The following is a 27,123-nucleotide window of genomic DNA, read 5'->3' as shown; positions in this document are numbered from 1 at the left end:
ACAGCCCAATGGAGGAATGAATGCACTCAATGGTCAAGAATGCTGTTTGTGGGGGGAGAAAATAGGATGGATTATCGGGGGGGGGGGCATGGCTGACTGGAAGAGTGAGCAGGAACACTCCAGACTCCAGCATTTTGTGGCCAATCCCACTTGCTATATATATGTGTGTGACCATATTCTTGACCCTCCCAATCCCTTTTTTCTCTAGGTTTTTAAGTATAGCATGCCCAGCATCAGAGGTCTGATCTGTTTTGCTGAAATGTCATGCCATTTTAAAATGATGCTTTTTTCTATTTTAAGGGTGATGTTTATGTTGCTCATTGACTCTCCTGGTTGTACATTGCCTTCATAGGCTTGCCAACCAAGTAGTCCAAATATATTTTTAAAATAAATAAATTTTATATGACTAAACAAAACTGTTTTCTACTGAGTTAGATTAGTCTGTTTAATCTGGTGCTGCTTGCTCTGACTGGCAAAGCTGGTCAGTTTCAGGCAGGGGTCTTTCCCAGCCCCTCACCTTGTATTACCTTTTCAACTGGGGCTGCCTAGAACTGATATGATACCAAGTATATGCCATACTCTCAACATATGCCCTTCTCCCAAATTTCATAATAGGAACATTTTTTTAAGGATCAAGTAGTACAGGACACCCAAGCTTCTTGTTTGATTCTTTCCCAATGGCCATTTGGATATTTTTCAGAGAAGACAAGCCATATTTCACAGCTATAAAGGCATAGCCTGCCTTCAAAATTGAATATCCATTCCCAATTACAAAAGGTCTTTTTTTTTTATTCTTCTATGGAACACAAGGAAACATTAAAGGGGCTTTCACTCAGTCTTCCACACAAGCACTAACAACACAGAGATCTGCTTCGCTTCAGCCACGTTAGTACCTGAGTGAGCAGACTTGTATCTGTTTTTGTTTTCTCCAAGAACCTCTGAGATCCACCAGAATGGCCAGAGCCATTTCCCTGAAGTCCTGAAAGGAAGCAGCAAGTGTTCCCTACTTTGAGGAACTTTTTTTGGTTTAGTATTTGTTTTATGACCTTACAAGAGAGCAAGTGACTGTTAGCCTCTTTCTATAATAATTATGTTTTCCCTTTTGTTTCGCATTTGAGGAAAATGGTGTCTGGATGTGACTCCACATCATTCCCCAAACCTAGAATATATTCCCCCACATCTCAGATAGAAGAGGTTGTGATGAACTCTGCAAATGAGCAGAAATGAACAGTTCACATTTTCAGAATTGAGCCATGCATTGCAAATATGTTTTGCTGTGCTCAGAGATACCCTGGTTCATATGAACTCATCATTTTTGTCTATTGGTTGGAATATTTTGTTCTTTTATTAATTTGGAGGAAAAAAGTGTTTCGGGTAAATAGTAGTTAAAACTGATATTTTTTTTGCGGGGAAGAAAATGTCATGCAACCAGAGGCAGGTTTTCCTCACTTTAAAAAAGTTTGTGTTTAGATTTTTGGCAATGAAATATGTAGGTGAAAATACATGAATTCAAAAACTTATGTGGTATGGTGTCAATCATAAGTGAAAATCATACTTGGGCACTCTTATGTGCAAACTTTTTTCCCTGTCCATAGATGTGCAGAAAATAATTGAGGGGCTTTTTTAAAAGAGGAAAACAATGGCACTCCGCACATATGTAATGGCACACTTTCCTGAATAGGTTCTGTACGAAGTCCTATTGTGATGGAAACAGCAAGGTTAAAAATTGCAGCCCTACAAAGCCAAAATGCTTTACAGTAATGGGAGCCCTCTCCCATACTAAACACAGCATCCTAGGATTAGCATCTCTCCAAGTAGATTACAAATCAGGAAGGAAAGAAAGCCTCGTAGCTCTTTGCACTAATATGCTCTTGATAAGTTAATGCCTCTTTTCAATAAAGTAAACATTAGACACCTTTAATTCTGATGCACAGTCCCACATCTGAATACAGATTTGCTAACCACAGTACATGTTCAAAGAGAATCCAGCCCAAAGGACTGTATCCAATCACTTTCACACAAACTGTCTCAACCCAAACGTTGCATGCCACCCGATTTCTTCTCTAGCCAGGAGATATATTTTTATCATGGGAACTGGAGCTAAGCAAGGTGCGCAACTGAAGCCTGGTTATTTCTGTACTGCTTTTCAGCAAAAACTTTTCAGATTCTTGTTCTATCATTTTCACAACTGCAGAAAGGACTGGGACTGAGATTTTGGTTCAGTCTCTGGCACCTCCACATAAAAGTGACCTTGCCCTGAGACACTGGAAAGCTGGTGTCAGTCAAGAGGCAATTCGTGGTTAGATAAACCAACAGTCACGACTTGGTATAAATGCAGCTTCTTATGTTCCAAACTATGAATGGTGGCTCTTAGTGGTACCCCATCAAATTTAATGACTAAGAAAGAATTCAAAACTCCCTATTTCCACATACACACAAAAACAGCATATTAGCAAGCATGCCCCATTCTTATAAATTAACGGAAAAAATTTTTCTTTAGGATATCATAAGGTGTAAAGAAATAAACTTACCTGTTGTCACTAATCTTTTTTTTTTTAAATGTTGCTTACAATAATTGAATTTGTATGAAGTTAACCCAAGCTGAAAGCAAAAGGTTGTCGAAAATGCATCAACAAGAGATGATTCAATCTCAATACAAATGACATATTCTCAATAAATCTGCAATTGCCTGGCTAGTTTTGGTTTAAAAATGTGCATCCAGATTCAGCTGAAGAGTCTAGCAGCATTAGCTTAAAAATCACATGCTTTCTATGGCTAAACCGAAATTACTAGTGCTCAATGACATTTTTGCTCTTTAACTTGTGACAATTATGCTATTTAAATTCTAATGGAGTTCACGGCTGAAGGCTTGGAAGTGTCGTTTTGAGTTTGTTGGTATTTGTGGTACTGGCTTGAACATCTGGAACTCTAAAAGAATAGAAAGTGAAGGGCCCCTGAACCAAATTGGAGATTTCTAGTTCTGCACACTATTCTTCCTTCAAGCCCAAAACGCAGGCAGCATTTCTTCAGGAGAATCACATTTCAGATGTCTCTTCTGCTATCAGACCAATATCAATTATGAACCTGAAGGCCAGATCAGCTTTATTTTTAGGTGTACAAATGGTGTACATTCTCTTCCCTGCCAATCTTTTTCCTGGAACTTGGAAACAGAGCAGGAGGGAGGCTATATGTAAGATGAAACTTCCTGCCAACATGACATTATCACAGCCAGGTTGGAAGGGGAAGAGGAGAAGAAAGAAAAAGGCAGATGCTTCCATCACTTTATCATTTTCTACTTTATTACTTCAAATTAACAACCACGATAAAGCTCAAAAAAGTCCAATATTTACACAGGAAAAAAGTACAAAATCCCCCCCAAAGTTCTTCAAGGTTTTTTGTTTTTGTTTTTTTTAAAAGTAATAAAAAGTTTTGTTTTTTTTTACTTTAATTAAAAAAAGGAGAGAGAGAGAGAGAGAGAAAGGAAGAAAGACACAGTAAGCAGGGTAAATAAATTAGGGGGGGGAATAAAAAGAGCTGTGTGTTAAATAGAAAGAATAAAAAGAACCAAATATGCCAAGCCCCACCCCCACTTCCAATGGTTTCACACTGTCCAAAGTAAAAAATAAAATTAAGAAAGTGTGCCAAGCAAGGGACTGCAGGGCATGGTAACGACTGCGGCAATGCACATCCCAGGATGGATCGGTTTTCTTAAGGAAAGCCTAAAGTCTTTATTAAAAACAAAATAGTAATGGGGGGTTGAATACAGAGGGTGGGAGACACCTTTTCGTGAGGAGAGGTTGTGCGTCTTGAGCTGGGGTTGTCCTTTGGGAAACTGTTGGTACACAAGTCTCAACCCCCTGAAGTAAAAGCAGGGACTCTCCCCCCACTGTTATTTTCACATACCTCTCCCCCTTTGTCCTCAACACCCTCCCCGGCTCCTGAGGAAGTACAAAATAATAATTAAAAAAATATAAACTAAACACACGCAAACAGTTTTGTTTCAATTTTTTTTTAAAAAAAGAAGAGACGCCCACCCACCCACCCCCCACTGCCTGCATATGAGGCAGGCAACAGTTCCACGTCCTTCACATTTGCTCCTGCCTTGTGTAGCACATGCCTCCACCCCATATGCACACCCTTCGCACGCAACTGCCGCTGTGCCAGTACAGTTCGACTCGTTGGTCTGCATCTCCCAACATGCCCGCGAATGCACAGAGGGGCAGTGGTGTCCCCTAGGGAAAGAATGCCTGAATGCTTCTTCCACCATTGCTCCACCCCGGCCCCTGCCACCCACAAAGGCAACGCCTGCTAGAAACCGCAGTTCACATTTAAAATGAATGTTAAAGCCAGCTTTTGACACCACTCTGGCCTGGAATTGTAAAAGTCTGCCGCAAACATCCTCCTCTGCCTCCTCCTCCGCCCCTGACCCTCCCCTCCCCAAAACCCCCCCACAATCCCAACGGAATTTAAAATTATGCTGGAAACAAATTTCATCTTACACAAACCGAACTTTTAAAAAATATGGAAGTCGGGGGTTTGATTTTTTTGTGTTGTGTGGTTTTTTTTCCTTTTTCCAATGATACAAACAGATAAAAAAAAAAGGGGGAGCGAGAAGCTGGGGGTGGCTGGCCACAGCCTGCTGGCGTGAAATGGGGCAAGGCCTACGGAGATGAAACTGCGCGACAGCAGCAGAGGTGTTTCGGCAAGGCTCCTCCTGCGTCTGTGACTTTGTCCAAGGCAAGTTGGGCTCGGGAACGCAGGCAACGATCTCAGAAAAGACATGGACGCCAGCATAGGGCAGCTCCTCTCCTTGTTGCTGGCAGGGGGGAAAAATCGGGGTTTTTTTCTTTTTTTTCTTTTTTTAAATTTGTTTTTGTTATTTTGTTTTTTAAAAGAAAAATACAGTGAAGACACTAGAAAAAGAAAAGGGGGGAAAAGAAGAGAGCATTGTTAAAAACGTTCCCCCCCATCCAACAGTGGAGACCCTACGACAAATCTTACTAATAACTACTACTAGTACTACTACACACAGCAGCAACTCTTGTGAAAATGTGTCAGCCAATTGTGCCACTGACCCTCTTTAGAAAGGACATTTGTGAAATAGTATACATGGTGCTTCCTGTTCCTTCCCTCAGCTTCACAATGTACCTGCAACGTGGGCATACACTGCTTTATCCTGGAAGCAGCCCCAAAACTGAAAAGATGCTCGCCTTAGTTAATGCAGGAAGCATCCGACAAGGAGAGTTAGCCTCTTCCCACCTCCCAAAGAAAAGTCAAAATTCTACACAGCAAGAAAGGTGGGTTAAATCAGAAGGGTGTTGCGATTCTAGGGGCACACTCCACGACCCCTCTCCTTTGATCACAACACCATCAACACTCCTGCAGCTTTGAACAGGTTGGGGGCTGAACTTCTGCAATTGGCAGGCTGCTCCGCTCCACAAGATGCTCCCGGCACAATTGAGAACCCTGATAGATCAGGGTTCTAGTTACAGGTAGGTAGCCGTGTTGGTCTGCCATAGTCAAAACAAAATTTAAAAAAATTCCTTCCAGTAGCACCTTAAAGACCAACTAAGTTAGTTCTTGGTATGAGCTTTTGTGTGCATGCACACTTCTTCAGATCATAATGGCAGAGGGAGCCTACAGAAGCAGGGCAGGCTTCCTGATTCAGAAATTCAGGCCCTAAGATGTGGAGGGGAGTGATGGGAAAAGCTACAATGATGTAATTTTGGGGGGTGGGGAGGTGAGGCCAGGGAACATATCCGCACTCACTCCCCGCCACCCACACAATGGTAATTACACAGGGAAGAACACCCAAAGAGCGCTAGAGTGTTAGGACCAAGTCCTGTAAGCTAGATAAAGGCCTGCTTTTAAAAACAGCAGTGGCTAATTCCTACATCAACATCTGCATGCTTTTGGGAAGAGGACTCAAGTCACTGCTCTTCCCCCTTAATCTGCTGCCTTCCTTCACCCTCTGCAATAAAGGCAAGTAGCAACCTGCCTCATATTCCTTTCCAACCAAGTAAGGAAGTACAGAGCAAGCTGTTTTTGGAAAAGGCAGTCTAACCAAGGGGACAATAAAGCAAGCTATGGTGTGCTAAAGAATTGTGCACATTGCATCTTTCAAGAGTCCCATGTGAGTGAGACTCAAGGGTGAGGTCTACAACTGTTAGGTAGTAGCTCCTAGCAGTTGAGCTGGTAGAGTGAATGCATTCCTCAACAGTATCTTAACATATGCCGAGGGTTACATGTTTCCACAGCAATAAACTATACGGTTTGCTAATCGTGGCATGTTAGCCAAAGTTTAGCCATGCCCATTAATGTTCAAAAATGGCCTTGTGATACTGGGTGGGCCTGGGACATTTACCAACCAAGAGACACAGAGAGAATGAAGGTTTAGATCTCTGTGTCATAGGTTCTAAACAGCTGGAGCTGTTCAAACATCCCACTTGTTCACAGACTGTGCCATTTCTATAACCATGGGGCATTATGCTGGGGTTACATGCAAAAAGGAAGCATATCAACCCATGGAGATTCACTATCCATGTAGACAAAAGAGAAGGGGTTAGGCAGAGACTCACCTAAGCAAACACTGGTCCGGTGGAATCCTCTCTTCACTTCCCCAGGTGATCAAATGGCACACTTGTCTACAAACAAACAGAAAAGTGAGTAGGCTGCAGGAGAGGACTTTAGCAAGGGTGGGTAAAGAGATGTCATCCAAGTTCTTTCTCCCACCCTTGTCTCAACAAGACCCCACCCCCTCCTTCCAAGGAATACATTCAACAACCTACAAACACAGGATTATTTTCATCAAAGTACTGGTAGATGGCTTGCCACTGAATGCACTTCAACCTTATTTCCCAGTTGACTTCTTTTTCAGCAGATTCAAGAATCATTTAACTGATGATTAGTTAATAAAGCTATAACTAAATCCATAAAAAAGGAGGCAATGATGACTACTGATGGTTCCTAGATTCCAAGGAGACAGTGTCACACATACATATCATAGCTGTCAACATTTCCTTTTTTTTAAAGAGAAATTCCCTTATTCCGAATAGGATTCCTCGCAAGAAAAGGGAAAAGTTGACAGCTATGATACATATCCTTTGGCTGATCCTGTTCCCAGTTTGGGGAAGCAGGCAGTTGCTGCAGCCATGAGTGCTTTTCTACCAGTTCCAGCTAGTCCAAGGATTTTGTTCTTTTTTCCCTAGTTAAAATCATCCATATTGGTTGTTGACTTGAATAAATCACTGCAATAGGGCTGTGTCTTTGAAAAGAATCGGGAAGTTCAACTAGTATGGAACGCAAGAGCCTCCTATTGACATCAGCAGACAAGAATGCACACAGGCTGCACTGCAACACTGACTCCCAAGCATAATTCAATGAACTATTATTAATCTACAAAATACCCCATGGGTCTGAGCCATATGTATCTTGGCTGGAGAAAAGCAGATTAGCAGCCGTAATGTATTTTTGCTGTACATATTTGGTGGCTCGTGACTATTCTGATAGCACTTCACACAAGAATTCAGACTAAAGATTCTCTTTTTCACTTCAGCGTATGATAAGCCCTGCAACACAGCTAGCTTAGCTGTTCTGCTTCTCACGCTGGGCTGCCAGAATGTTTAAATTCTCAACAGCTGGAAGGTTGGTAATTTCTCCCCTTTCACACAAGGATGTAATTGCCATCGCTTTCAGAGGAGCAGGCCATTTTTAACGCAGTCCCACAAAGAAGCAGAATAAGGATTTGCACCAACTGGGTACCTACCAGATTAACATGACCTGGTGAGACTCTTAACTCTACTATTTTCTTAATTCTAGCCACAGCCCACAAGCAGATGGAAGCAGTTCTGGCCCCACTTGGCCGCTGGTAGGAACCCACCTGTGACGCTGAAATCCGTGACACCTCTTGCCGCCCTGTGAGGTCAGACGAGGAGATGTTTGCAGGGGCTCCTCGGTGTAACCTCATGCTGACCTTCCGCTCCCTGTCCACCCGTGAAATTGCCCTGGGGGACGTGTTTCCTGGCAAGGGGCAAATTACTAACTTGTAAAATTGATGCTTTTTGCAGAGCAATGTAAGAAAAAGTGGGGTGAGGAAGAGCCTGTTCCGCTTGGAGCTCAAACTCTAAATTTTGAGCAGGATAAAGGCAGGGCGGAGACGGGGTAAGAGTCCCACAACCACCACTGCTGCCGCCACTAGAGGGGGGAGGAATGGGAAAGGCAAGAGCAAGCAGCAGTGAAGAAGGTGAGCAGCTGTAGTTACACATACAGAGGATTTACTTTACTTAGGAACGAGCCCATGGCTGTGCAATTCATTGCTATGCAGAGAACAGGTTTGCATGTGACCTCCCCTCTACTCACCAGATTGCTGGATGCGGGAGGTGGGTGTGGAGGCCATGGGCTCAGCGACATTGCGGAGGCGGTTAGCTGTGGCTCCGGCAGGAGGTCCAGGGGGCAGTGCCCGCGTAGCTGAACCCCGGAGCTGTCCCATCCGCTCCTCTCGCTCGTGTTCTCGCCTCTCCCGATCCATGTCCTCAGGATTCCGGGCTGCTCCCTGGAATATCAAACACCCCAGAACGCATCCAGATTTTAGAAGCAGGTTAAAAAAAGGGGGGTAAAAATCACTTTATTCATATGCAGAATTACATGCACATGCAACGAGATAAGAGTTCAGGGGAGGGGGGAAGGAAAACCGTCATGCTGAATCATACAGGACAGTTTCCATATGCTGGTTTATTTTGCTTTCTTTGTTTATTCTAACCATGATAGGGAGTGTGGGCGGGTGGACGGTGAACCCCCTTAGGCTCCTTCCTTGAATGTTCAGTTTTCCTTTTCTTTCTATTTTTTAAAAAATTGGAATGAGTCTCTACCCTTTTCACGCTGAAAAGAAGTAGAAGTTTAGGCAATGTTCTGCTGCTGCTGCTGCTCAGTAAATGGTAACTTGCCCTGCCTTCCAGTGTTCTGGACATAAGAGTGCCAAGGCGCTTAGATGAGAGACAAATGCTTGGAATTTATGCTGCAACCATAACTCATGGGGGGCAGTGGTGCAGCTTAGTGGAGTGACGCAGCCAGCGCTGCATCAACAGACCTAATGATCATGCCAGGCAGGACAGAAGGTGGTGGTAAATGCCCGTTTGCTGTGCCAGCTCCCAGGCTGTTAGGGCAGATGCAAGCGGAAGGTCTTTCCTGCTGATGGGTGAAGCTTCCTTTGCAGGAGGCAGCCAGGCAAGGCCAGGTGCAGGTATACAACTGCCCCCTACAACCTGCTAGATCAGGGGCTTGGTTTGTTCTTATACTGTTATCTAATATCTAATCAACTTACGTTTGAGGACAGAGACTGATTTCACTTAAGAAAAAAGAAAGCTGAACATTCAGGGAAGGGGAGCGAGAGGGTACACCAGCCACCAGCCCATGCTCCCTCTCATGGTTAGGCCAAAACTAAGAACACAACTACTAAACATTTAAGTTTTTCCATTAACTTACAGTGCCACCTCAGCATATCTTTAGGCCTCATCACAACAAGATTTGGCTATGGTCCAACAAGGAACAGTGCAGAACAAGAAGCCCCATCGTGTGTCTTCTGAGATTGCGGTCACATCCTGATGATATGTTTAAAACACACGGCTTATCCCCCAAAGAATCCTGGGAAATGTAGTTTATTAAAGGTACTGGGAATTGTAGCTTTGTGAGGGGCAAGCTACAGTTCCCAGGATTTGTTGGAAGAAGCTACGCAGTTTAAATATTATTTAAATGATTTGTGTGGGTGTGATCTTTATGCACTTGTTTCCAAGCTTATTTCTACAGCCATACAGGGTTTTGAACTTGCTTCTAATTTGAAAAACAAACAAACAGCAGTTGAGGTCAGGACACAGAACCCTGCTACTAAAAAGAATTAGTAGTATAATGTGTGAACACAAGAGCCCATCAATAAAAGAGAGACCCTCAAGCATGGCCATCCCTATTGTTCACCCCACTCGCCTCCACTTGCAGCTCACAAGCACACACAGACTCCAGGACACAACAAAAAGGCTCAGAACTGGAATTACTCACAAACTTGAGCATGTTCCAGTCGAACACGTAGTCATAGGAGAAACCCTGGCGGTGGAAGAGGTTGCGGAACAGCTGCCTCAAGTAAGAATAATCTGGTTTGTCATCGAACCGCAGCGAACGGCAGAAGTTGAGGTATGTTGAGAACTCAGCTGGGAGAAAAGCAGGGAGAGATTATTGGTTGCCATAAAGCACAGCAGTCCCCCCAATGAGGCACTGCTCTTCTCTTTTTTGCCTTCATAAAGTCTTCATGTTATAGATTACTAGAGGGGCCTTTTTGAAGGTGCCACTGCAGTTGTGGAATGCCTTCCCTTGAGACCCTCACCCGGCACTAAGTTGTCAACTTTTAGCACCAGGTGAAGCCTTTTTCGTTTCCCCCAGAAATTTCACCAGACTTAATATCTTTTAATGTATTTTAGATCTTTAGATACATTATCTGCTGTTAATATTACTCTGTTATGGTTTTTTATTATGTTTCAGTTTTCCTGTTTGTCTTTCTATTTTATGTATGTTTTAATTTCTTCAGGATTTAAATAAACAATGATAAATTCTCCAACTTCAAAGAGCCAGAGGAGCATGAACATGTTATATGGTTGTGTTCATTTCATATTTTGGCTATTTCTCACACCAACTTTAGGCAGCAATGTTGGGAAAGGAAAACAAGCCTAGCTAGCAGTTAAGATTTTTGTTGTCTATCCTCTTGGGGTCATATTATGGACCCAAGAAAAGACCTTTTCAGCTGTGGTGCTTCTTCTGTCATCAAGCCTAAAGCCCACCTGGTGCAAAAACCCTTTTTATTTCGTCCATTTGCAGAGGTAGCTGGTACATGACTATTCCTACCCTTTCTTACCCCAGTTTATTCTCACAGAAACCTGCCAAATACATGCCCCCAAATTCACCTCCCTTTTCCCAAAACCAGAGAGAAATAACATACAGGCAGGCTTGCATGCCACCCCTTCCACTTTCCTCCCAGATTTTCAGACCTTCCTCTCACAAATACAGGTCTGCCCATCGAGGCTCAGGACTTGTATATTGGGAGGGCATGCACCTCTGGTATTGGTGCTGTACAGGGAGAGACCATGCTTTAAGCAGGAAAAACAGACTGCTGCGCATCTGTTCATAGGCAGTGAAATTTGTCCATCACACTCTGCGACTTAACATACTTGAATACACACATTTAAGGCTTCCAATTCCCTCTATAAAGGGGATAGCATATGGACTTAATCCTGCTCTGCGTAAGCCCCAGAGGCCTATATTTGGAGACTCTGAAATGAGCTTGCCCAACATATACCCAGCGGACTGCTTCAGGTACAAGCAAGGCTTTAGGAACATAGGAAGCCACCTCATACCAAGTCAGACCGCTAAGCCATCTAGCTCAGTAGAGTCTACACTGACTGGCAGCAGCTCTCCAAAGTTTCGGACAGCTCTCTCCTAATCTTAACTGGGGATTGAACCTGGGACCGCCTGTATGCAAAACTGATACTGTGCCACTCAGCTGTGACCCTTCCCCAGGCTTGTCCCTTACCTCTTGAGGCAGCCCCTTTAGCTACAGTTTTTAGACTACTGGGGCAGAACTTGTTGAAAGACTCAGATTGTTCACCCAATATTTTGCAATCAGAGGAACAACGTTCATCTCGATCCTAAATAGGTAGCAAGGTCACAGAGCACATGCAAAGATGGCAACTAGACAAATTTGAGTATGTTTATGGAGACACGAATCTCTGAGTGAAGGAGATGCAAGGGCATGTGCAACTTGAGCATGCAAAGGAAGAACTTACAAGGGTAGCCTTTGCAGAGCACCTCGATGGGCGTCGACATCTTCTTCTCACTGATGCGCTCATATTTCTGGCGCTTTGTAGCAGCCTTCAGGCCTTGCCAAGGCAGCGAGCCAAGGTTGAAGTACATCAGCACATAGCCCAAGCTCTCCAAGTCATCACGGCGACTTTGTTCTGGAAACAGATGCACACACATGCATGAAGCAGAGCTATTCCAGCAATAGCTTGCATTACGTCAGAAAAGTCAAGGTGATGATCTAGACAAGCTACAGAACAGAGAATTTGGCTTATCCTGCCAAGAAATGAAGATTTGTTCATATTTATATTTTAAAAAGCAGGCCCAGCGCTCATCCCCTCTGACGGAGTCCTGCAAGTATGTGGCAAGACTGAGATCCAGGCAGGGCTATGTGTTGCACAAAACCATGGAAGGGAAAAGAGGTACTGAAACTGGTACACAATTCAAGATCTTTGGAGTTTCAGCTATCTTTCTTTTTTTCTGAAAAAGTAGGCACTCAAGACTGCAAAGAAGAGATTCTGAGGAAACTGCTGTAGGCAAAGATTTCCTATAATCAAGGCTTCGATAGTTACCTTTCCCCATGACCAACAGAAGCCAAAGTTAATAACCCAAAGTAAATGTATAATCAGGCTTGTTTTTAAGCACTTGCCTAGTAGCCATGGGTGACAAGGAATAGCATGCAGACAACGGATCAGGTTGGTGGTGCCCAGCAGAAAACAAACAGGCAGCCAGAGGAAGAAACCCATCTCCTCAACTCCCATCAAAGCAAGGCAACAGCCTGCTGGAGGATGGGGACAGAGTCATCTCTCCTCTACTAGCCCTTAGCAGGCCCATGTGTCTGTGTGTTTGGTGTGTGTGTGTTTGTGGTGTGTGTGTGTGTGTGTGTGTGTGTGTATGTGTAGAAGGCTTGTAACTTTTCTGGGCTTATTTACAAGGCTCTGTACTAACTGATGATACAAATCAATTCTAGATGCTTTTTAGAATTCAACTTATCTTTTGTATATGATTTGTCCTTCCTCAGATGCTAAGAAGGATGGCACACCCGCATTTAGCACTGGTTTCAGGGCGGGGGAAACTGTGTGTTATGTTAACGCATGTGGGTTTGGCCTGTCTTTTTGAAATAGCAGCCGCTGTCTAAATGCAAACTCCCCCCTGATGCAAATAGCAGCTTCAAGGAAGTGATTTTCATCAAGACCACAGTGTGTTGATAAAGGGATAACTTCTGTCTGCCTGCCCTATTTTTTATATAAATATAAATATATATAGAGAGAAACACACATGACCAAAACGTATGTGGCACCAAGTGTCTATCCTTCTGCTTTTTCAGGTTTCCTGCTCCCTAAAGTTTCAGCTGACCCTGCCTTTTTACCCTACCGTATGCCAGAATAGCTGAAAAATTCTCAGATAGCACTAGTAATGTAAAAAACAAGAACAGAACAGAAACCGTTCATATTTCAGTGTGCAGCTGAGGAGAAGAAAAATAAAATCTAGTACAGAGGTAAGCACTCTTAAGCTCATTGATATCAAATGGGCTTAAGCATGCTTAACTGTGATGGACTGTGGCCCTGACCTTTATTACTTGGCCTCTAGCGTGCATTTGGCCGAAATATCTTTCTACAGTGGCTGGATTTCTCTTCCCTGTATCTGTGCCATTTCCTTGTTTGGATCGTATCAGGAACGGGGGGGGGGGGGGGGGGAGGAAGGTTACTACGGAATAAGCTCCGTCTCTGAAAGATTTATCCATACAGAAAAGAGCTTCCTGTCCAAAAGATCTATTTAGTATACAGACTGAACAATATTCATCACACTGTCAGTATGAAAAATGATACAGCATTCCCTTTTGCTGTTTTCTCATTGTACTAATTTCTCCAGCATTCCCTAATAACAACTCAGCTAGCTTATAAGGGTTCAAGGCAGGTTACAATGCATCTTGATCCAATTTTATCCTCAGCACCCGTGCTGCGGCTAAGTAGCAGCAACGACCCAAGTGAATTTTTAATCACTGAGAAAGGATTTCATTGTCTCAAAGTGAAGTACTGTACAGCCATTCTGGTTCTAATCCACACATAGTCACAAAGCTCACTGGGTGATTTTGGACCAGACACTATCAGCCAATCCTACCTCACAGGGTTACTGTGAGGACAAAATACGCAGGGAGGGGAATGGTGTGCACTCCCCTGAGCTTCCTAAAAGAAAGGCAGGTTACAAATAAGTAAGTAATCAAAACCCAATATTCTAAAACAAACGCTACCATACAAAATTATATAATCCGCCACAAATTAAACTGCTAAAGTTTTACAGATACAGGGGAAAATACAGTAGGAGAAAAGCAGCTTGTAGCTTTTTCTTTTTTAAAAAAAAACAGACCACACAAACCCCAGAGAAGTACCCATGTTTTGCATTTTACATCTTCTGGAACTCATTTGTGTTTCATATAAGGCAGGCATGTCTTCTCTATCACCCTTTCAGTACCCACCAAAGACCTTTCTCCCCAACTACTGGGTATTTTTAAAAACCCAATGTGTCTCCCTATTGGACTTGAAACTTGTTCTTATATTTGTTTTTATTGCTGAAGTGTTTTGGGATGCTTCATGAGAAGCAATTCACAAATGAAATGAACAAGCTAACAAACAAGTTTATCACTGTTTAGCTGCCTTAAGCACTATTTTGGTATAAACAAAGAAGTGAAAAAAGTTGTTAGGTGCAGAAATGTGAATCTTGAAAAGTGGGGTTGCCCCAGTCATATATAAAGCAGAGGTATTTTTGTGTGTTTCTACCTATCTATATGCATATATATCTTCTATGCACCTTCTAACATAACATACCGGTAATGTTACCTGGTCAGTTTATTCACTGACTCTCTCTCTCTCTCTCTCTCTCTCTCTCTCTCTCTGTGTGTGTGTGTGTGTGTGTGTGTGTAATATAAAGAAAAATGCAACGAACATTTAAACCGCACCCCAAGAGGTAAACACGGATAGTCCAGGTTTCATAAGACTTTTTTAAAGGGCTTGGGTGAACACAAAGGCCTTTACTTGGTGCAAAAGGAGACCAGCAGGATAGTGCCTGGGAATGTTGTCCCCTTGCCAGGATGCTATTCCCCCCAAAAAGGTCCTTCTTCATTTGGCAGGGGCACCCTGAGCCTGTGCCTGCCACAGCCTCTCCCCCACTCACCCCAGCACTTTTCTTCCAGCTGAGCTCACAACTATCACCAGAGCTCTCCTCAGAGAAAAGCAACAGACTTCAGGGAGGTGCCTCGAGGGGAAGTTTCAGCACCTGCGTACCCTTTGGGCTCCTGGGTGGAGACTTTGTGTTATCCTGTATTCTAAACACAAGCTTGCCTCCTTTGGTTTGTTTTTGCTACAGCAGAGGACCAAAGTCCTGAGGCACATTAAAGGATGCTAATAAATTTGTTGTGGCACAACTCAAGTCATACAGCTCCTTCAGCTGAACAGACGCGTTCAACTGTCTGTGGAATCCTCTCTGTGAGAACAATGTTAAATTAACACATTAACAGGGAGGAGCAGGGTTTTGTTTTTGTTTTTAATGTAACTTCTGAAAAGTTTTATGTTTATTCACATTGACTTGGCCTCAGACACTGTAGGTGGTTTCACCATGGCAGCGGAAAAACCGTGAGAAGCAGGCGTGCTTCTACTTTTTCACTGCTTCCCGCAGCACCAGAAGCTATTTTGAATCATAAATCAGAATGGAGCTTTGGAGTGCTTGGGGCCCAGGCTCATGATTAACCATTTTGCCACTTGGGGCATTAACAGGAAGCGCCGCCCTGCCCTGCCACAGCCACCTGCGCCACCCACACCCCACTGGAGAAGCAGCGTCAGCGTCAGGCAACATCTCGCCAATTTGGGGCTTGATTCTGCCTACTGCTGACTGGCATTAAAAATCAGATAAATCAGTAAATTTTGATTCCCTGACCTGGAGTGTGTGGATAATGCTTTACACTTTGGCATGAAATCAACTATAGATGCTAGAAGGCAGGATCAGCAGGAAGGCTCTGGGGCCCAGCTGGAGCAAGGAGAGGGGAGGAATCACCATTCGGATATTTATGCCCTTCTCCTCCAGCTATTTAGACAAAGTCTGCTACAGGCCATCTCCCTGGGCACTTCTGGGTGTCTCTTTCATATATCTCGAGATCTAAAGTGTGCAGGATATGCTGGAAGACATATTTTGAGCATGTGAAAGTTGACTGGAATGCCCGACTCCATGCTGACTAGAGAGCTGCCTTTTCCAAATTGTTCCTCCTAATACTATTTCCTGCAAGGTCCAGGTGAAGCGCTTGACTCAGTGTTTGAATAGATACACACCCAGCATGTCCTCTGGACACTGTAATCACTGCACTGCACATTCAAATTTAGAATACTGTAGCCAAATTAAGTTCAACAGAAGGCATTTCCCCCCCTCCTTCCTAAAAAAAAATCAAACACAAGTATACTACAGAATTAAAAATGTACTAGGTTCATTCATTAAAATCGCTGCTAAATCTGGGCAGCCAAAATGAAGTCAACCAGCCACATTTGCCAATTCAGAAGGTGGTATTTTTAAAGCACAAAATTCTAGACTCTGAATAATGGCAAACTTGTCAAACGTCCATTTAAAAGCTTTGCCGGCTCCAATTATAACTCCTGCCTAGACTCCTCACAAGACTTCAGACAATCCACTAGGCCTTGCGTACAACAAGTGCCTGAAGCCCATTTTATTTACGAGGTTTCGGTAGTGCAGAGTTTATGTTAACACGGAGGGTCAGCCTGGGGGCGCGACTGTCCAGCCCCAGACCGCCAGCAATCTATGACTGGCATGCTGCATTTGGTCCAGGGGCTTCCAAGTTGGTAGGCCTGCCTCAAAATAGATCATAGTACTGCACATAATATTGTGTCATAATCTAACATGAGATTCTGGTCACTAAACTTGTTTTTCTTTAAATGAAGAACTCTGACTGTAATTGTGCATTTAAAGTAAAACACAATTCCTGCTTAGTAAAGTGGCAATAGTGAAGGTGTTTTAAACCCTGCCTTTCAGTATTGTGCATTTAAAGTAAATTCCTGCATAGTAAAGTGGCAATAGTGAAGGTGTTTTACACCCCGCCCTTCAGTACCACAATATCCAAACATAAAAGATAATATATAATAAAAAATACATTTCCAAAATCTGCATGCTCAATGTAGCTTACTGATTTACAGCTTCCTGAGTTTGATTTCCCCCACCACATATTTTTTTTTTTTATTTAAAGCTTCTGATCACTTAGCCTTGCAAGAATTAGACAAGCCACTCATTTAAATGAAAAACAAAAAAGCAGAATTTCCAGCAGGTTACTATTTAAGGTTGAAATATCTAGATCAGTCAGGTTTATACAGTATGCCTTTCTAAGAGGAATGTCAAAACATTCATTACAATACGCAAGTCAGACTGCTGAGTCTTAAGGTCCCTCCAATCAACATGCAAACACACACTTTAGTTGCTTATTTGCCGAGTCCAAAAGATCCATTCATGCAAACAGCAGCTGGGACTGATTTATGCATGGCTACTACATACACAGTCTAGCAGTTAGCCTTGCTGAAAGAACCTTGACTAAGGAACCTCTCAGCCATGAAAAAATTCTTACACGAAAAACACCACGCAGGAAGTTGTACACAACCTGCATGACAATTGTAAACTTCTTAATCTTGCTGCACGTACACATGGCCTGCACAACAGGCGCAGATAAAGACCAACACACATTTTAGCAATCCAGGCAACTAAAAACAGGCAAATCTTGCTTTGTACTAACCATAGTTTTGTGGGTGGCCTTCACCCGCAGATCTCAGGGCGGTTCACAACTATGGTTTGGGCTGCTTATCTGATTTCATTTTCCGTCTATTCAGCATCCCCATTTGCAGGCATAATGACCTCTGGAGGCAGATCAGAGACCTTAACTATGGTTGGCCAAGGGGGACACAGCATGCCAAAAAAACAACATGAGCCCCAATTTCAAACCACGGTTTCAGATTCTAATTTGCTGACTGATCACAAACCGTGGTCTGTCAGCTCTTTTCATAAACTATCACAGACCACAACTCAAGATTATTATTTGTATTCTGCTTTTCTACAGAAGGTACCCAAAATGGTTTACAATGAGAAGGAAAAATTCCAATGTGCAAAGCACAGAGCATCTACACAATAAATAAGAGAGAAATATATACAAATAGCAACCATATTCTACCAATACCCCCAATGATTTTTAAGAGCATATACAGCATCCCAAACAATACTAATCTACCAACTGGTCTCTCACATTCATGAAACTAATTGGATGACTAATTTATTAGGAAAGTTCTTTATCAGATTCCTGTTTGAATCAGTAATAAGCACTAGTCCTCACAATATAGTTGTGTAAGACTCGCCATACCATTTAAAAAATAATAATTTGCTTTTTGTTTCATACTGTAAAGGTACAGGGACCCCTGACCGGTCCAGTCATGACCAACCCTGGGGTTGCGGCGCTCATCTCGCTTTATTGGCCAAGGGAGCCGGCGTACAGTACTGTACTGCTATCTAAAAAAGACCAAGCTGTCTGAAAAATCAGCCTTTACAGAGCATGTACACTGCGGTAGCCAACATGGTGCCCTTCAGATGTTGCTGGACTACAACTCCCATCAGCCCCAGCCAGTACAGCCAACGGTCAGTGATGATGCAAGTTAAAGTCCAGCAACATCTGAAGGGCACCATGTTGGCTACCGCTGATGAAGCTCATCATTGCAAGATTCTTACATATGCATCTTTATCAAAAGAACACAGCAACCAACCAAATGGCATGAAGACAATTTGCCATGATGGCAAAAGCAAATACCTAGTTATGAGGTTCCACGTTTTAAGAGTCTCCTTCAGCTAGAATTTCATGCAAAAAGCCAAAACTAATATTTCTCTAAGGGACCAGTGATGGGGATAATAATACTATTTTAAAGCTCTACTCCTGGGAACCCCATTGTTCCCTAGGAGCTTATTAGGATTATTTAAAGCTGAAGAATGGATTGTACCCCATTACCAGTGGACACTGGTACTAGACATATTCTGTCCAGAATTGGGTCACTTTTGCTCAGCTGGTAAATATGTTAGCAAACACTATAAACAACAACAACCCCTTATTCAAGGAAGAGAGTGTGAAGCCCACTCCCTACACCTCCAATCACTCAGAAACAGACCCACTAAAGAAAATGCAAGTAAATGTATCTCAAAACACAAAGCACGTGAAACTTTTCCCTCTTATTGATCTCAATGGGATGCAGAACGTATTTACAGTACTGGGATCCTCCAATCTTCCACGCAGCAACACTACTGCTTTGTTGTTTTCAACACAATGGGGAAGAAGATATTCTGCAGCTTTCCTGCAGCTATAAAAAATTATTTGCATGCCTAAAAATTATTTGCACGTTCCAAGTTCCCAGGGGGGCAACAGCAGGTCTTGAGACATGTGGTATAAGTGCTCTCTCTCTCTCTCTTTTGGCAAGGCAGCAAAAGGAAGTCATCATGGCAGATAAATTTTAAGACTGTTTAACATTTGACATTTAATCATGCACTGACCAGGTCACTGGCCAATTGTCCAGAAGCTTAAGCTGCCAAAGGGCCCAAAAAACATGTTCTACTGTTGCTTCAGTTCTGCTATGCATTCCTTTCATCTTCAGCAGCACAGTTAAATGCTAGCAGAGGATGGGAATTTCCCACAACAACTTGCCTTTCTGAGCCACGCTACAGATCCAATATCCAGCAGGAAGCCCCTTGTAAGCTTCCAAGCAGAGCATGATGTTAACAGTTATACCTTGTTGGTAGGAAATATCATTTTTAGCTTTCATAGCCAATTGCCATTCAAAGACTCCACACGTTTGTCTAATCCTCCCTCCCCCTTAAAAAAAGCCATCTGAGCAATTAATCTAAAGTTAATTATGCATTGCATGAACATAATTAACCTTAGGTGAATTTTTAGCAACCTGAAGGACCTGAAATATATAAATTATCAGTACTCTGAAAGATATAAAATATCAGATTCTCTCGAAATGTTTCATGATTTTATACCCTCCCGTGTCCCCTTAGCCATCCTTTCCCCCTAAACTAAAGGTGAAAAATTTCTCCAATCCTCCAAGTCCCTGGTCATTTCAGCTGTGCTCTCCTTTAAGCCTTCCCCAGCTCTCTTAATTCCTTTTTTGAGACAGGGTAACCAGCATAGAACAAAATGTTCTGCCTAACCGTTGGACACTGTGACTAAGTTCATAGGATGGGCTGCAAACTGTGATTAATGAGCAGAATCAACTAAAACTTAAGAGATAAAACATTTCCCCTGAATAACTGGGTGTGGCTAGTAAGACCTCTAGAACTCTTGAAGGATCAGCCTACATAGAGTACACAGATCTGCTAGACCATTTCCCCTGTGCCATTTTTGGGGGGAGGGGGTAGGGGGGAGAAAAATGGCATTCTTTCCCTGGCTCTATCCAAACACAGGAAGGCATTGAAAATAGTTATTTGGCATTTCAGAAAAGACTGCCTCACATGGCGTATCAAAAAAGCGCATTAGAATTCTTTTCACTGTGTAAAATTTGAGTAATCAGTTCCTTGAAATGCTGAATGGTTTACACCATTTGAAGTTTCAAACACAGACCTCATACTGGATACTAATGCCACGGGCTTCCATTGCTAAGTGTTATTAGTTATTAGGTTGCTAGCTCACACATTACCCAACAGCATCACAAAGGAGTCTAAAAGGAGCCAAGTAAGAGAATGCCCTCGGCCTGCTGTACAAAAAAAGGTGGCCTCATGTGTCTGGGGCAGGGTTCGGCAAGGTTTACCTTGCCTGGGCCGGTTCACTCCAGTGGAGATCCCCCCGTGGGCTGGATCGCGATTGCGCGCCTGCAATTTCCGGCATCTGTGCAGATGCGATTTCCAGCGCCATGGAAGCGAGTCCCTGCGCTGCGCTGGTTTAGTGCAGCACGTGGAGACTCGCCGAACGGGCAGCTCTGTTTGGGGGCGGTTCATGGGCCAGTTAAATGACCCTTGGCCTGGGGCATGTCAGAACTTCGAAAAAGCACACAACTGCAGACTAAGAAAGCTCAGCTTAGTGTTGAGTGGTACCCTGCAGTTATTACACAAGTTTGCAAAATTATAACCACTATGAAATGGATTACTGTTTAACGCAAAGGTGGAGACCATGTGGATTCAAGGTTCTCATTATCCCTGCCCACTGGCTATGCAGGCTGATGGGAGCCCAGCAACATATAGAAGGCCACAACAACATTTCTCCACCTAACCATGTTCTCCATAGTAACAAGACAAGCTTACCAATTCCAAGGTGAGTATTTATAGAGGCATAGCGGGCTGTGCCAGTCAGGTTTTTGTTTTCCCGATAGGGGATGTGTTGGTGAGTGCGGGCATCTCGGTACTTCTTGGCCAGGCCGAAGTCGATGATGTACACAAGGTTGCCCTTCTTGCCGAGCCCCATAAGAAAGTTATCTGGCTTCACATCTCGGTGGATGAAATTCTTGGAATGAATGTATTCGATACGGCTGATCTGAAAATGGGTTGGGAAATGGTGCCGGGAAGGAGAACATACACAGAAATTTGTGAAACCAAGGCCACAAATAGCACTGCAAGCTACAGAGCAAACCGCATACACACAAGAGGGTTAACCTGAAGTCTCCTCTAACTTGCAATGTTATCTGAAAGAGAAATCAGGGAACCTCAAGTTTTCTTTTAATCCCAACTTTCTGTCCTTCGGTAGCAGGAAAGTGAAAGTGTAGGCCTAATCCCAGGACCTCTGGAGCTTAATAAGTTTTCAAAAAGAACATTTCAAATTGGGAGCCAGAAGCAGGATTTTCTTGCTGCTGCTGCCAAAGAGAGTGTGGAAACATGGTACTCAGAGCACCCAGGTCTAAGTGCATCACAAACTACCAAGACTAGCAACACACCTCATATTGCCCTCAACATCTTCCAACACTGGCCAATAGCACATACGCTACACACACCCCATCTCTCCTACATGAGGATTTATGCTTCTCCAGCTCTTGCAGAACAAGACACCCTTTGTACACATTTTCTCCATTCCCCACTCAAGTGTAATAATTTAGGATAATTAAATCTTGAACTACTGCTACAAAGAAGGGAGCTGAGAAGAAAGGCACACGTGAGCATAAAGAACAGATTATAAGAACTCACCATCTGATCTGCCAAGAGCAGAACAGTCTTGAGGCTGAACTTGCGAGAGCAGAAGTTGAAGAGGTCCTCCAGGCTGGGTCCCAGAAGTTCCATCACCATCACATTATAGTCACCCTCTGCTCCACACCACTTAATGGAAGGGATGCCCACTAAGAGGGAAGAGAAACACACACACCCCTTATGAGAAACCAAGAAGCAGGCACCAAGGTTTAATATCCAAACCCCACTGTACCTCACAGCAACTCGTATGTCATTATTCGCTGAATTTACCTCCTCCCTGCATCATCTTGTAGAATTTGCTTTCGATGTGGAGCTGCGGGTGCTTGGTTTTCACACATTCCAACTTAATGGCTACCTCTTCCCCAGTGGCAATATTGGCACCTGCATGAAAACAAAGAGGGGGGGAATGACTATTTATTTAGTACATTTCTATCTCATCCATCCTGGGGAAACAGCGTCAAATGGGCGGGGTATAAATATCATCACCATCATCATTATCATCCAAGAACTTAGGGAAGTTCTTTCCCCTCCCCTGTTTTATGCACACAACAGCCCTGTGAGGTAGATTGGGTAGGTACTATATGACTGGCCCAAGGTCACCCATCAAGCTATGGCTGGCAAGCGATTTGAACTCCATGTCTCCTTGGTCCTATTGACACACTTCTTAATCTCACTCCACACTGGATCTCCATTGCACATGACCTGGGTGAAAACGCTTATATTATTCACAAAATAAAGGTTATGGTGCTAACCTTTTTAATATTGGGTAGCAGATCCACCTTAAGAATTTGAGGCAAATCTTTTGTTTTATAATTAGTCAAGCTAGGATGAGATTAAGACTCTCAAGCCAAAGCAAGCATTTGATTAAAAAAACGCATTCAAAACCTCAGGTGATGAACTACTCACCGGATGGAGCCTTCCGAATGTGAAAAGTATAAACAAACAGTTGGCTTTTATTAGCTAAATGTTTGTTTGCACTTTTCAGCCTCAAATGGCATGGAAAGCTCAGAGGCTGTTTGATGCTGTGAAGGTTTTAGCACATTCATCATAAGCCATGTATCAGCTGCAATAAATATACCACAGGCATAAGAGACATTTAAAGTGTTGGGATACCATCCATGTAAAGAGGCCATTCCTAAAAGGATGCATCAGAGGCCACAAGCAGAGATCTGAATACATGTAAGTGGCTCACCAGTTTGCCCACAATTACTAAAAAAAAACACAGCCCAAGGTGCTAAATTTGGTCAAGCAGATAATGCATGAACCTAAATAAATAACTAGATTACAATCTCAATTTAGCCAGGAATTCTTAGGTCGGCACTGGGCAGGGAAATTATCTAACCCTAGCTACACAGGGTAAAAAAACCTGGAACTTCACACATTGCATTTTATAAGTGTGAAAGAGACACATCCATCATGCCGGGACACTTCTCAGGAAGATGCAACTGATTGCACACCTTACTGCTGAGTGTCTTATTGAGGGCAAACCTACACTCGCCATTGTGCAATGTGCAAAATGGCCTTCAGGGCTGAGAGCACACACCAAAAAGTGTTTTCACATCAGGAGTGAGGATCAGAATGGGCAGCAATAAGGGGCGAGGACAACATACATAAAAGAGGGAGCCAGCAACATCATGGATCAATGACTGACAAGACTGCAGACACACCATGCTGATGTACCCCAGAAATGTATGGAACACCCCATTTTTTCCCACTGGCAGCAAAAGCACAGTAGCTTTGCAAGCACTGTAAACACCAGAATTCTCCTAGCACTGAGGTATCCTTCTGGCAGAGTAGCTCTTGTTCACACACCTTGTATCCTAGGACTCTTGCCACTGCCATCAAAACAATGTGCATATTATTATTTCTGCAGTGAAACCATTTACAAGCAAGCTAACAATCAACTGGCTTCTTTTTGTTAAGTCCCTCAATCAGTCCCACCTGCTCCCTCTCTTCAGGTGCCCTCCTCTACAACGAAGCATGCAATTATACTTTTGGAAATATTTTTTAAAATCCCATTTGGTTTATCAATTAGCTCACACACTCTGAATGAAGAAAAAAGATTCACTAGCAAATTAAACCACACAGGGACTACGACACACAGGGTACCATTATATTTCTCATTTAATTAAATGTTGACACGGGTGGAGCTAAATTTAGCTGCCACCAAAACAAGAAATTGCTTAAGTGCTGCACGCAACCCTATTTTATTTTTTAAATAAATCATTTCTGTTTTGTTCTTTTGGTTGCGAGAGAAGAGGGTGGAGCATGCCATTTCCCCCCCTTATGGGAACACAGAGGTTCCACCAGCCAAAAATTACAACAGCAAGATTTGCACTCAGCCTGCCTGCAACGATTGCGCCACAATCTCCTTCCCAATCTCAGACTTGTCAAATATGTTGTTAAGAGATGGCTTTTATTTCAGGACACTCCAATTCTGTAGGTCAGAAGCTAACAAAAACGAGAGAAAACAAAAAAAAAATTCCTTCCAGTAGCACCTTAAAGACCAACTAAGTTAGTTCTTGGTATGAGCTTTCGTGTGCATGCACACGAAAGCTCATACCAAGAACTAACTTAGTTGGTCTTTAAGGTGCTACTGGAAGGAATTTTTTTTGTTTTGACTATGGCAGACCAACACGGCTACCTATCTGTAACAAAAACGAGAGAGTGAGTGTTGCTGGGCCTCATTGTATGAGGCTCCACAGCATACCTGAATACAGTAGCCTCATATCCTTGGGGAAGTTTTGCTGCACCATTCCAAGTCCACCCATGTCTCTCTGTGTCCTGTCACCTCCCAATCACATGTAGCCATTCTGGGCAGTGTTAATTCACAAATTAGGCAAGCAAGTGGCTGTCTCCCCTGTTCAAGAGAGACCTTGGGCCACTAGTATCTAACCCTATCTACTCAAGTATTTGCTTCAACACCCTCAGGCCATCAACTCCTCCAAAAGCCACTTCCATCTTACTCTCACATAGCCCTCTCAGAGCACATCAACGTTTTTCATCCTCATTATTCCTAATCTGCTCAACAGCCTACCCAAGTCTTAACCAAATCCAAGGGTGTGCTAAAATACCTGCTTCCATGCAAACATTCCCACAGCCTTCAATCTGCTGCTGTGGCCCTAATTTGGATAGGTGGCTAAACTGTCATCTATAAAGAACAGAACCTTACCAGTGGTCATGCCTTCCCAATGGAATTTTCTTCCCAATGAGGTCTACCAGACTCACTCTGACCAGGCCTTGAGGGGGCTAATCCAGACCTCAATTTTTCTTAAGAAGGCTTTTTATTCTTTTTTTCTTTTAGTTTTTAAGCACTGCTACAGAGGCACATTTTTAATCAACTGGTTGGATGGCAGGTTTTAGAATAAAGGTAACATTCAATCCTCTACACTTCTGGTGGAATTTGCAGATCTAGATGCTCTAAACACAGAAAGCTTTTTATTTTCTATTTCTTTCTCCCTCCCTCAAAAAAAATTTTTTTTTTTAAATTCATCTCCCATCACTTCTTCTGCCTTTCACATTTTAATTTCACCCTATTCCTTCTCCCTGCTCTTTTTACATCCACTTTTTCCTCCTACAACAGCTTTCCTCTCTTATCCCCTGCCTCTCAATGCACTATTTTATTTAGAAAAATAATAAATATTAACTGTACCTCTTTCAAAATTCCTTCACTGGCTTTCCTGGCCCTTTTCCCTCCAGAGGCTTTTTTTCTCTCTCCCTGCCTACCCATCCTTTTCACCTACTTCCTTTCCCCACACTGGCCTGACCACTCTGACTGTTGCCCAGTTCCTGTCTTGCCTCCTCTTCAACTCTGAAGGCTACAGCCTCTCTTGCCTTGATCTCTAACCAATTCTCCTGGCTCCTAGGCGCTCCTGTGCAGTGCTCATGTAAGGAGCCAGGTGCAGCTGAGGGCCAGAACTGAGGCTTACTTGAATCTGGGCCGAGACTCTCTGCTGCTCTAAAAATAGTTGTTCCAGTGATTTCCCGTGTAACTCCTTACCATTTCCCATCAACAAAATGCAAAATTTGCCCGGGTGGCAGACCTCCTTTTTTCTTGGTGCCATTTATTTTCAGTTTATATATTAAATTACGTCCAACTATTTAACAATTAAATGTTAGGACCGTGCTAAATTTGCATTCCCAAAAGTTTGAGGCAAAAGCAGAGCTTTTAGAAGGTGAAAAACATTTTATGAACATTCAGAGGTGGAATTCTAACCCAATAAAGTGGCAATCCCCAGCCAACACATACATCCCATTGTCTTTCCTGAGCATAAGGCATCCAAGCTAAGAAATAATGGATGGTATTAAACAAGACTGTACTCAAGAGCAGACCCACTGAAATTAATAAAGTCCATTAATTTAAATGGGTCTAATCTGAGTAAAGCTTAGTCAAATGCCGCCCAAATCAAGCATACATATGACAAAACATCTATAGCATTTTGGAAGCTGTTGCAGTAATGGTGTGTGCATATAATCTTTTGATTACAATAAATTGATGAAAGTTAATTCTCTAAGTATTTCAGCTTCCCCCTCCCCTTAAACAAAAGGTTAAACACAAAGACCCTAAGACCAGGACATCCTTTTGGCATGTACAGTGGTACCTCGGGTAACAAACACCCCAGGTTACAAACACCTTGGGTTACAGACTCCGCTAACATGGAAGTAGTACCTCGGGTTAAGAACTTTACCTCAGGATGAGAACAGAAATCGCATGCTGGGGGTGGCGCAGCGGAAGCGGGAGGCACCATTAGCTAAAGTGGTACCTCAGGTTCAGAACGGTTTCAGGTTAAGAACAGGCCTCTGGAATGAATTAAGTTCGCAACCACTGTACCAAGACCCCTCACCATCTACTTATTTGGGTGGAGGGAGCCCACCCCATAACGTAACAAGGCAGGGTTGGGCCTACCTAAGTCCGTGACTGAAATGCATGTATATAGTATCTTTCTTGGTACTGTTCACAGCTCTCAATTTATTCCTCTGCTGTGGTGCCACTGCAGCTGGGTGGGGTAGAGGGCTCTGCTTTCTTCTGAGTGATCCCAACCAGTTAGGGATCATGTGGGGAACATAACATCATGAGGCTATGTACCCATGTCTTGGCTC

General features: G+C 43.1%; 1 protein-coding gene across 4 annotated transcripts in view; it reads right to left on the bottom strand.

The window, feature by feature from the left end:
- Positions 1–3,277: 3,277 nt before the first annotated feature.
- CSNK1E (casein kinase 1 epsilon) overlaps positions 3,278–27,123 on the bottom strand; it is a 49,313-nt gene continuing 25,467 nt past the window's right edge. For 3 of the 4 annotated variants that reach the window (XM_081928889.1, XM_081928891.1, XM_081928890.1), the window contains exons 3-11: positions 22,294–22,404; positions 22,024–22,172; positions 21,151–21,379; positions 11,823–11,993; positions 10,048–10,196; positions 8,359–8,551; positions 7,880–8,019; positions 6,579–6,644; positions 3,278–4,913 (exon numbers count right to left, since the gene is read on the bottom strand). In XM_081928889.1, coding sequence (XP_081785015.1) covers positions 6,612–6,644; positions 7,880–8,019; positions 8,359–8,551; positions 10,048–10,196; positions 11,823–11,993; positions 21,151–21,379; positions 22,024–22,172; positions 22,294–22,404 — 1,175 coding nt within the window. In that variant the 3' untranslated portion in view covers positions 3,278–4,913; positions 6,579–6,611. The remainder of the gene's footprint in view (positions 4,914–6,578; positions 6,645–7,879; positions 8,020–8,358; positions 8,552–10,047; positions 10,197–11,822; positions 11,994–21,150; positions 21,380–22,023; positions 22,173–22,293; positions 22,405–27,123) is intronic. The other variant, XM_081928892.1, reaches the window with a different exon arrangement.

This window comes from Podarcis melisellensis (genome assembly GCF_964234715.1).
Source record: "Podarcis melisellensis genome assembly, chromosome: 10".
Taxonomy (NCBI): domain Eukaryota; kingdom Metazoa; phylum Chordata; class Lepidosauria; order Squamata; family Lacertidae; genus Podarcis; species Podarcis melisellensis.
This window is presented reverse-complemented; position numbering and strand designations above follow the sequence as displayed.